Below are 10901 nucleotides of genomic sequence, written 5' to 3' on the forward strand. Positions count from 1 at the left end.
CATGACATTTGAGAGAAACTGCCAGTTTTTGGGACATCCTTTATAGTGTACTCTCGCCGTAAATTAATACCATCATCGTCGTTGTCATTTATCATTAAAATTAAACAACGGAAATATGGGAAACTTTACCGGCGAACTTCTTCCTGGTCCACGGTGATGAGAGAGAGACGCGAAGTTAATAAGAGAACAAGTGTCACGATAAAGTTTCACAAATTTCCTCGCTACCATAATCAGCGTTCAAATCGTTATCGTCGTGTCGCCCACTAACTGCGTTACACGTTTCCACGACAGTGTATTTTTCAGTATTAAACTTACCTCTGCCGCGAAATGATGAAAAAAATAAAAAACTTCCAATTTTGTTCAACATCCAAAGAATTATATATATAAATTTTAACGATAGATATCTTTATTGTAAAAAGTAGAATACCATATCTCTGTATATGTATATGACGTTAGGATAATTACACCAAGTGTGTAACAAGAGAGACATGAAAAAAACTCTTTTCTTTCACAAGACGTCTGTAAACGCGAGATTTCGGTTTATATTTTTTAATATATATATGTATATTACAATATAAATTATATTAATATATTTGTTAATTATAATTAATATATTTGTAAAATACATTAATATTATATATAAGTTGCCTTTTTGAGGCACATCGTGATGAGATATTAGAGGAGTTCAAATAGCAATCGCGAATAACTTCTTGTGCGAGTTACGAATCGGCCCGTGCTCCCGGGGTTAATTGGAGAGAAACTGCGTTGACATCGCCGACCGCCTTAATTCGTTCGTCTCTCTCTCTCTCTCTCTGTCTCTCTCTATCTCTCTCTCTATCTCTCTCTCTATCTCTCTTAACAAGAGAGTTATGAAAACTTTTTTTTCACAAGATATCAATAAACGCGAGATTTCTGTTTATATTTTTTAATATATACATATGTACATTACAATATAAATTATATTAATATATTTGTTAATTATAATTAACATATTTGTAAAATATGTATAAGTTGCCCTTTTGAGGCACATCATGATGAGATGTTGGAGGAGTTCACTACCAATCGCAAATAACTTCTTTTGCGAAGAGTTACGGATCGGCCCGTGCTCCCGGGGTTAATTGGAGAGAAACTGACATCGCCGACCGCCTTTCGATTATGTGATACAAATGTGTATTTTCAAAATTCGTCGTTCTGATGGTTTCGGAGTGTGATATTTGTCACGTGTGATTGTGTTGACGCGCGGTAACGTTACATATCTTTCCGTTTCTTCGCTTAATTTCGCTACGTCGTCTTGAAAAAGATGCGAAACCACTTGAACAACACATTTATTTGTGTACATAGATTTTCATCGAAGTTGCCAAATGTTCAAAATTGTTAATTAGATACGATTGATAATAATTGTTAGATATAATTTTTATTTTAAACAATCAAAGAATTAAAAGCGTGAGTTCACGTTCATTAGAGTAAAAACAAATTTGTGATGCTTTACCAATGTGTGTAGATATGTGTAAAAAAAAACAAAAAAAAAAAAAAAACCAAAACAAAACAAAAAAAAGACACGAAATTCGGCTGCACCTTGTGCCATTTTTCTGGTCGGAAAGTAACGAAGAGTGAAAGTGCCGAACTATTAGTCGAACGAACAAAATCGAAGTTGTAATCGAAGAGATATTTTAATTGTAAATTGACCACAATTCGAATAGAACGAGAAGGAAAACGTACATAGATGAGTACAAGCAGAGTATTTTATTTTGCATTTTGATTAACGGCATTTTTTCAATCAACAAGAGAGCTGGCGATGTTTTAGTTTTATTATGTTCTTGGTTTCATTTTTAGAATATTTATGTCTTCTCTCTTAATCTCTCTCTCTCTATCTCACTCTCTCTCAATAATTCACAAACGTCGTGAGTCCATAGTCCTTTGTAATTGTAACACGGAACTTCTTTCGGCTTCTTGAAAAACTTGTAACTTCTTATATTCATGATACTGTGAAATGATTAGCAAATAAAATCTTTTCTTCTGAATGCCAATTCACCTGAGTGAACATGTACATTTCTTGCATCTCGTTTCTGTGTGTGTTTGTGTCTCGAATGTGTTTCGCGCCCGCGCGTATAATGTTTTGACATTACTGTGAAAATAATTTGTTAAAAAAAAAAGAAATGTAAAATTACTACCCATATCTCGAGAGCATTCTTGAAGTCTCGAATTCGATCTTTGTCGCGAAACTCGCTCGCATCGATATTTCGAGAATCGTTCTTCGATACGAACGCAAAGTGAGTCACGGAGAAAGAGCGCTCGATTGTTTCGTCTTTCCCGCGATCATTGTCGTCGGGAGATTCATCGACAAATTTCCGATGTGTGCGCAAGTGCTTCTCTCGTAAGTAAAGAAGAAATCACGTTTTCGCGTGTCTTCCAAGAGCTACTTTCTCGCCGAATTGAACAGCGAAAGTGCGTAACGACGACCATTGTCAGGTACGTGCATACTTTTTACTACTTAATTACTTGATTCGTAGTAAAATGTTTCGTGCGAGAAATATAAGCACGAGATACGTCAGAAGATAAAAACAAAAAGGGAAATTTACAGCGTTTATGAACGATATGTAGGATAGGAAACGACAATCTTTGCGAATGTGCAAAATGTGTACGTCAAAAATTTGTCAAGTAGACGATGGCGGGTAGAAAACTTATACAAAGACTGATTACAATGTAAAGAGGATGGGGAAGAACAAAAAAATCATACGATATAAAGGCAGAAATAACAGACACACTGCGAAACTCTTTTCCTCGTTGCAGTCGTTAAAAATCTTTTATTTGTTTTCAAAGAAATTCGTCCGCACCCACACATCGCGATTACAAAACATCGTTCACAGATAAGGGAGAGCGGCGTCGGAATCCCGGAATGGATTCTTCTCGACGGGGAATTCTCCGGCATTCAACGGAATTCCGGAGCACCGGCTCCGCGTTTATTTGTTTATTTATTTTTTTGTTTCTTTTAAGAATCTTTTTACTATGAATCCCGGACTGTGTTCAGTTAAGCAAGAGAGCACAAACGGACGCAGGAAATGCAGGAAAAACAGGAATTGAAAGAAGTCGAAAAAGTGGAAAAGAAGAAATGAAAAGACGACTCCCCGATCTGTTGCGGAGCAGAAGCAGACAACTGTCATTAAATATATACAATAATTATTAAAATAATTGTTAAAGAATAAGTATATAAAATAGAAATCCCTCAAAGTTTTTAAAATTAAAAGACCATGCTTTAAAAAAGAGGAAAAAGCAAGAAATATTTTTGATCCATAAGTACGATTATTATTTACAGTATCAAAAGATTAATAGTGACGTACACTCTTTAGAATTTTTCTTGTTTACTAGTAGTTAAATGCAGAATACATATCAATTATACTGTCAATAGAAACATCTTGATAAATTTAAGCATTAAAATTTCGACCTATGTATATAAAAGAACTTCGGCTGCTAATGTAACTCTTAAATTCTAAAATAGTACATCCAATAGACCCCACATTTTCATCGCATATTTAGTATTAAATATGTAATTTTAAAACTTCGTTAATAGTGTAAACTATATGCTGCTTATGGAACATATGGGATTTAATGGCAGTTGAGATAACAGTGAACTCTTACTATTAAAAATAGAGTAGACACCTGCATCTCTTGTGATATTAACATTTATAATTGTGTATATGTGAGATTTCTTATTATTAGACAAATAGATTTCAGTTCATTTTGCGCTAAACGTGCAATGAAATTTTAAGACTGTTTAAATAAATTAAACAAACAAAATATACAACGCAACTATCGACAAACTGATATTGCGACAAATTAGATGTAAGCTTTGTCAGAACTGTTGTGTTATTATATTTAATAATTAAAACCAAGTTGTAAAAAATGATTCTGTAATTGAATATCAGACAATATAAATATGCTGCCTGCAAATATGCAAGTACTTATTAAGAGTCAGTGTTCTTCGGCTTGTTCTGAAAAATATACACACATTACATAAATATTATTCTGTTACTGCATACATATTGCCCGTGTTTATCGTAGTGACTGTCACATCCTTCCTGAATATGAAGTCCATCAGAACAGAAATAATGTTGGCAAAAGTTTAGACAGGTTGGCTTTTTTTTATAATAGTTTCCCTAATGAAAATTCATGTCCTTCAAAATTGCAATTCATAGAACAAGTTACACATAAATCCAATGCTGTAGATTGTTGATCGAAGCAAATAATGTCTACAGTGCGTTTTGAATAATGTACTCTTGAACTGTATATCTTGATATAATATATATTATGTACTATATAATGATATAAAGAACAAATGTGGAAATAAATAAATAAAAAATCATTAAGTAAAATATACACAACATGATGGTATTTTCTTGCGGTTTTGTGAACATAATATATTTTGTTGTAATGGATGTGTCGTAATCGGGTGTCAAATAAATATACAAAAGAAGATAATTAGTTTTACTCAATTTTCATGTTCTAACTAAATTTTTCTATTTAAATATACATAAATAATTTTCACTTTTCGTCAAATAAAAAATATCAAAAGTTTTGTTACCAAAGAAAAAATTGAAGTTTTAAATAATTAGTATAGCTTTTTAGTTTATTTTTTTAATTATTGTCTGTTCTATTTTTCTCCATTTTCGCTTGTTTTATCATCTTCTTTGTTCTTATTTGGATCATCCGGCTTCATCAAAGGGAAGAACAATACTTCCTATAAAAAAGTTTAATAAATTTCCAAAGTCAAATGAAAGCATATTGATAACGGTTCAAAAAATCTTTCCAAAAAACTTTCTCTATATAAAAGTGGAATAGATGTTTTTATTTCATTCATTATATAAATAGTTAACAAATTACTTACTTTAATATTATTTGTATCAGTGAGGAACATTGTCAATCGATCGATACCCATGCCCCAACCAGCCGTTGGCGGCAAACCGTATTCCAAAGCGGTGCAGAAATTCTCGTCGACTTGTTGAGCTTCTTCGTCGCCGGCTGCTTTATCCTTAGCCTGTTGCTCGAATCTAAGTTTGAAACATTCGTTAACTTATAATACATATTTGAAAACGCCAATAACAATTAAAATACCGTTTTTAACAATTTAAATACCGTGTTCTCTTAACATCTCCAAATTTTTCTGCAATAATATTTCAAACTATTGTGACAAACCTATTTTTTTTTATATATTTACCTTTCCCTCTGAACCACTGGGTCGTTCAATTCAGTGTACGCGTTACAAATTTCCTTTTTCATGACGAATAATTCGAATCGTTCTGTAAGTCCTTTTTCAGAACGATGCCATTTTGCTAATGGCGACATTACTTGCGGATGATCAATGATATAGGTGGGATTAATACACTTCTCCTCAATAAATTCTCCAACAAGCTGTTATAAAAAACATAATTTAAGATAAATAATACTAGTGCGCGTGAAAGATACACAAGTATTAATTTAATATATTAATTAGTTTCATATCTATTTTACCTATTTCTACAATTATTTTTTTTCAAAACAAAGGAATGAATATGTCGAGACGTTATTACGTTTAATTTATATTTTACCTTGTCTAACAGTCTTGCTGATGTTTTCGGAGGAGGACATTCAATTTCATGTTGCGCACAAAGATCACAGAGAATTTTGTTCGCCTCTGGCGTGTTGAGCTCGTTAGCTTGTGGCAACTTGATTTTAAGAATCTCCTCTAAAGTTTTCATCATCGATATGCGCTTAAAGGGCGGAGTAAAATCGATCTCAACCTCTTCGCCGTCCGGTCCGTCGGGATGATACTTTATCTTATACGTGCCGAATAAAGACATTACCATACCGGACACCATAGTTTCCGTGATGCTCATTAAATCATTATAATCCGCGTACGCCATATAAAATTCACACGTAGTAAACTCGGGATTATGCGTCATGTCGATACCCTCGTTCCTGAATTGTCTACCAATTTCGTACACTCTGTCAATCCCACCAACGACCAACATCTGTTAAATATTTACAAAACAATTTTAATTTTATTTCGCTCGAAAAATGAATTTTTTACATATATAGAACGCCATAAATTCATTACCTTGTGATATAATTCCGGAGCGATCCTCATGTATAAATCCATGTTGAGTTCATTGTGATGCGTGATGAAAGGTTTCGCAGTTGCACCTCCGGGTATCATATTCATCATGGGAGTTTCGACCTCCAGAAAACCCATTTCATCTAGAAATCTTCGCACGTAAGAGATTATCCTCGCACGCAAGTAGAAAATTTGTCGAACCTTATCGTTCAATATGAGATCCAAATATCGCTGTCTGAATCTTGTTTCCTGAATTATAAATAAACATGTTCTTTGATTTCTATATGTAATATAGAAATATATAGGGGAGGACGAGATTACGGCGCTCAGCAAGTCTGACCCATTATCTCAATTACAAAAATTCTAAGTATGATGTATATTGCTTTTTATCTAATGTTTTTACTTCATATAAAATTTATCTAAAATAATAGTGTTATATGAGTAACTACAAAAAAAATACATTCGATGATAAACCAATTTAACATGAAGATAATGAATTTTCTTAAGTGAACATCATTATCTTTTCATCCCCTAATACGTTCTATATATATATTATATATATTATACTACATTAAATATAATTAATATTTTTGTTTACATTAAAATTATTATATACAGACACAGTCTCTTGTTCTAATACATATTTAACATATATTTTAAAGATTACTTCACACTTTGTTGCAAATTGTTCTTCCCTTACTTTTTCTTTTAAACCATAGTAGAGATGAGGTAACATATGCAAACATGGACTCAGCAGAACAATACTTTTTGGTATAATTGAGAATTCGCCCTTTTTGCTCTTTGCGGGACGGCCTAAAACACCTATAATGTCGCCCCTCTTAATCTTTGCATTGTCCTCCGCAAATGCGTTCTCGTCTTGATAAAACTTTGCATTGGCTAGTACTTGTATTTTAACACCTTCCCCACGAAGATCGTAAAAGATCAATTTGGTGCCAGATGGTCGAATAGAATGGACACGTCCAGCGATACTGCATTCTTCTTCGAGTACTTCACCGTCAGTCACAACATCGATATACTTGTCGATGAAGTTTTGGAGAGAAATTGTTACATGGAATTTATGGGGATAAGGATTAACATCGATAGATCTAAGATGATTGACAAAATTAGACCGGATCTTAAAATATTCCTGTAAACAATAAAAATTATGGTGAGCAGATTTTTTCTGTACAATATCAAAGTATGAGTCAAAGAAAAGCTTTACGCAAAAATTCTTTTATATCACTTTCAAGTTTAAACAAGAAGTAAATGACCAATTGGAATTAAAAAAACTTAATTAGTCCGTAAAATAAAAACACTTTACTGTTCTGCAAGATTTTTGCAAAATTTATATCTGTAAAGCAAACAAAATCTACCAAAAGTATATGTTTTTTTCTCTTTCAAAGTTATAATACATTACATTTGGACTAATGTCTTCATCTTTGACTATGTTCTTCTTTAAGGACATTGCTTCGGCCTGAGATGCTTCCTCCTTTTTGGCCTCTTCCTTGAGAGCTTTCTCTTTGGCCTTCTGCTCAGCTTTGAGGCGTCTTTTCTCCTCACTGCAACAAAAACATTTCTTAATATTAATATCTATGACAATTCGACACTTCGTATCATCGATTCATTACGCACTTCATGAAGAACCGTCGTAGGTCCGTCTGACGTAACTTTGTCTCGTGTCTCGCCAGACACGTTCGCGCTACCGGTTGCGCGTGGAAGACACCGCGTGGTACTTTGGTTAATGTACCAAGCATGATTGCTGCACGATTATCGCAATTAGCGCAATTAGACTTTACCCATATGATGTCTAGATTTCTCTACGAGATATAGCTATTTGCGAAAAACTGCGGGCCAATGCGAACCACGTCGCAAAGAGAGTGTAACGCGACGAACCGAGAAAACACATGTCTCGCTCAAAGAGGTTAGGTTAGGTTATGTGGGAACCGATCGAGCGCTAAAAGGAAGTGAAGCGATCATGCGAACAACGGCCCGGCGAGTGTTCGCCACAGATAATCTTGTTTGAAATTACACACTTTACTCACTTCTTCGATATTTTTTTCAACTTCTTATCCGCCACATCCATGTTCAGAGATGCCAGTTTTGAGCATATAAACGTAGAATATATAGGGAGCTTTCCAGCTACGTACACAGGTGACACTGTAGCTGCGTTCCGTTTCACGAATTTGTTTATACTATACGTGACGTGTACTATAGATAAATGTGCGCATATGCGTGAAACGAAACGAACTCTGTGTAACACAATGTCCATTAGTGTGAGAAAGAGCATATCAGTGTGTCTCATTCACACTAGTGAACACTGTGTTGCACAGTGTTGCCTGTGTACGTAGCTGAAAAGCTCCCATAAAGCCCCTTGCACAATGGACGGAATAGCGATAGCGATAGAAATAACACAGTTTTTAACACAGAATTTCAACTCGTCGGAAATTTTATCGCTATTGCTTATTCCGATTTTCTGATCTGCATTGATACATGTGTATTTTTTTATGTTAGATTCCGCTGTTTCTACCTTTATTTTTAAATATAAACTCTTTAAAACTTTTGTTATTTCTATCGCTATCGCTATTCCGTCCATTGTGCAAGGGGCTTAAACTGCGCGTTTCCCTCTCTTTGCCATGTTAAGAAAATGGGTGCATCCAGAAGCACGATCCAGTTTGCGTCGCGCGGCGCTTTAAATTAATATGCTAAATACGTTACGAACAAACTTACGCTTAATTTTGACGAAGAACTGATGATTTTCTGTATTTTCGTATATATGTATATATTTTTTTTTAATTCCTGGCAGTTTAAATAACAAATAAAAGTTTTGTATTAATTAGATTATAATTTTGAAGATTATTTTCAACAAGAATTGCGCTATGTGTGTATCAACACACAATTGATATGAAAATATTGCTCAGATATTTTTGTTCCTTTTTTGACCGATCGTCGCGCGATTTCACTCGCGCAATTGAGACGATGGGAAGTTTTTTGTAAAAAGAGGTTTGAAATCTACGAGCTATCGAGCGACAGACAACGAAAGATAGAGACGTCGGAGCCAGCAGACGTTGATGGGCTGCTCCTTTTTATCGTCGTGGAAAAAACACGGTCGTTAAACTTTTTCCAATGCGCTCGGGCACGAATAAATGCGTCCACGGTAGCAAGCGCTCATTAATTTGACGGAAATGTGAGAGGTCGGGGAGGTGGGAGGTGAAAATCCGGACTGAAGATGTGGTCAGACTCCGTCTTGTGCCCAAGGAAGTTTAACGTATACATATTTATGGACATTGGCGCGCCTCTGTTTCCGATCTTGCTAAAAGTTGTATTTTTGTGGGAAATAAAAGTGGGGCTGCAACGTGCGGCAACGACTGCAACGTTTCTCGCGATCTTTTTTATATAAGTAGTTTTAAGTATTGTTTGTGTGCTTGGTTCGGTTGTTCAATAACATATTGCGTTTTATTTCCGTTCTGTGTGTCGACTTTTGTGAGAGAAGCGATTAATGCCGCATGTTAGGAAAACGCAATGGAAAAAAAACAATCGTCAATTTTGAACAACATGTGCGCCGTAACGCGCGTTTCGCCCGCGTGCACTTGAACGTTGGAGGGCCAGCCGTTACAATTTGGACAGCCGGTTGACATTGATATTGACAGCCAAACGAGCATCCAACCGCAATGCATATATATGAGCCGACCACTGGAAGATGTCGGCATCGCTCTTCCGTATGCACTTGATGCAATGGGAAAACGTTGCACCTTGAGGGCTCGTGCAAAAATCATTGCGCGATATGCACGCATCTGTGTCACGTTAAGAAAAATGAAGCGCCGCGCGAGCGTACACTCGCAAAACGAAAACAAATATCGACCTATCTTTCCCGACTCAATATAATTGTAAAACCAAAAAAATTAAACTTAATAAATGAATAAATAATTAGTCTTAAAGAGCCGTTCGCAGGATGTTGTGCGGAAAATATGTCTTATATGTGTGTACACATATATAAGTAAATTCACGTTTTTCACGTGTGTTTTTCGAATTGAAATTTCAATTCTTAAATTCATATAAAATGCTAGTTTTGCATCTCATCAAAAAAATTAATCCGTCCATAAGTTTAATATCAATTCAGGTTTATGTGTCAACGTCTTTTTTTTCATTTGTGATGTATATTTTTTTTTAAGTATTTAGCTTGGTATTTATGTTACGATTTGGAGCAGCATGATTTGCTAAATTGATTTTTGCGGAAGTCAGTACATTTATTCCATTTTTCGTTGATCCACACCTGTTCGAGTGACTCGAACTTCAAAGTAAAATTTTTTTTTACAGAAGCAGACGTTAATTTGTTATATTCATGATACTGTGAAATGATTAGCAAATCTTTTCTTCTGCCAATTCACTTGAGTGAACATGTACATTTCTTGCATCTCGTTTCTGCGTGTGTTTGCGTCTCGAATGTGTTTCGCGCCCGCGTGTATAAATTTATTTTCAATAAAAATCCTTAAAAACTTTCTAATCGTATTTCGATATTTTATTATAATGTTTTGACATTATTGTGAAAATAATTTGTTAAAAAAAAAGAAATGTAAAATTACTACCCACATCTCGAGAGCATTCTTGAAGTCTCGAATTCGATCTTTGTCGCGAAACTCGCTCGCATCGATATTTCGAGAATCGTTCTTCGATTCTTACGAACGCAAAGTGAGTCACGGAGAAAGAGCGCTCGATTGTTTCGTCTTTCCCGCGATCGTTGTCGTCGGGAGATTCATCGACAAATTTCCGATGTGTGCGCAAGTGTTTCTCTCGTAAGTAAAGAAGAAATCACGTT

At 34.9% G+C, this 10901-nt stretch overlaps 1 protein-coding gene across 2 annotated transcripts; it reads right to left on the reverse strand.

Moving 5' to 3' along the window:
* Window positions 1-4582: 4582 nt before the first annotated feature.
* LOC109860993 (lysine--tRNA ligase-like) lies at window positions 4583-8235 on the reverse strand. 2 transcript variants are annotated; one of them, XM_020440448.1, is made up of 8 exons: window positions 8131-8235; window positions 7506-7647; window positions 6789-7235; window positions 6092-6337; window positions 5583-6005; window positions 5213-5406; window positions 4883-5045; window positions 4583-4735 (listed from the first exon to the last, which is right to left on the reverse strand). In XM_020440448.1, exons 1-8 carry the CDS (start codon window positions 8169-8171, stop codon window positions 4649-4651), a joined length of 1743 nt encoding a protein of 580 aa, XP_020296037.1. In that variant the 5' UTR covers window positions 8172-8235; the 3' UTR covers window positions 4583-4648. The 2 variants fall into 2 exon arrangements, with proteins under 2 accessions (XP_020296037.1, XP_020296036.1); XM_020440447.1 differs by lacking the exon at window positions 8131-8235 and adding an exon at window positions 7721-8104.
* Between the last annotated feature and the right edge of the window lie 2666 nt (window positions 8236-10901).

This window comes from Pseudomyrmex gracilis, unplaced genomic scaffold (genome assembly GCF_002006095.1).
Source record: "Pseudomyrmex gracilis isolate BER0280 unplaced genomic scaffold, ASM200609v1 scaffold_533, whole genome shotgun sequence".
Taxonomy (NCBI): domain Eukaryota; kingdom Metazoa; phylum Arthropoda; class Insecta; order Hymenoptera; family Formicidae; genus Pseudomyrmex; species Pseudomyrmex gracilis.

What these genes read in the sequence shown, in the direction of transcription:
- LOC109860993 (XM_020440447.1), bottom strand. Translation starts at nt 7,842, where the DNA reads ATGCTTGGTACATTAACCAAAGTACCACGCGGTGTCTTCCACGCGCAA. An exon ending in CTCCGGAATTATATCACAAG is followed by an intron (nt 6,006 to 6,091) that starts GTAATGAATTTA and finishes AATATTTAACAG; the next exon opens with ATGTTGGTCGTTGGTGGGAT. An exon ending in CTGATACAAATAATATTAAA is followed by an intron (nt 4,736 to 4,882) that starts GTAAGTAATTTG and finishes ACTTTTTTATAG; the next exon opens with GAAGTATTGTTCTTCCCTTT.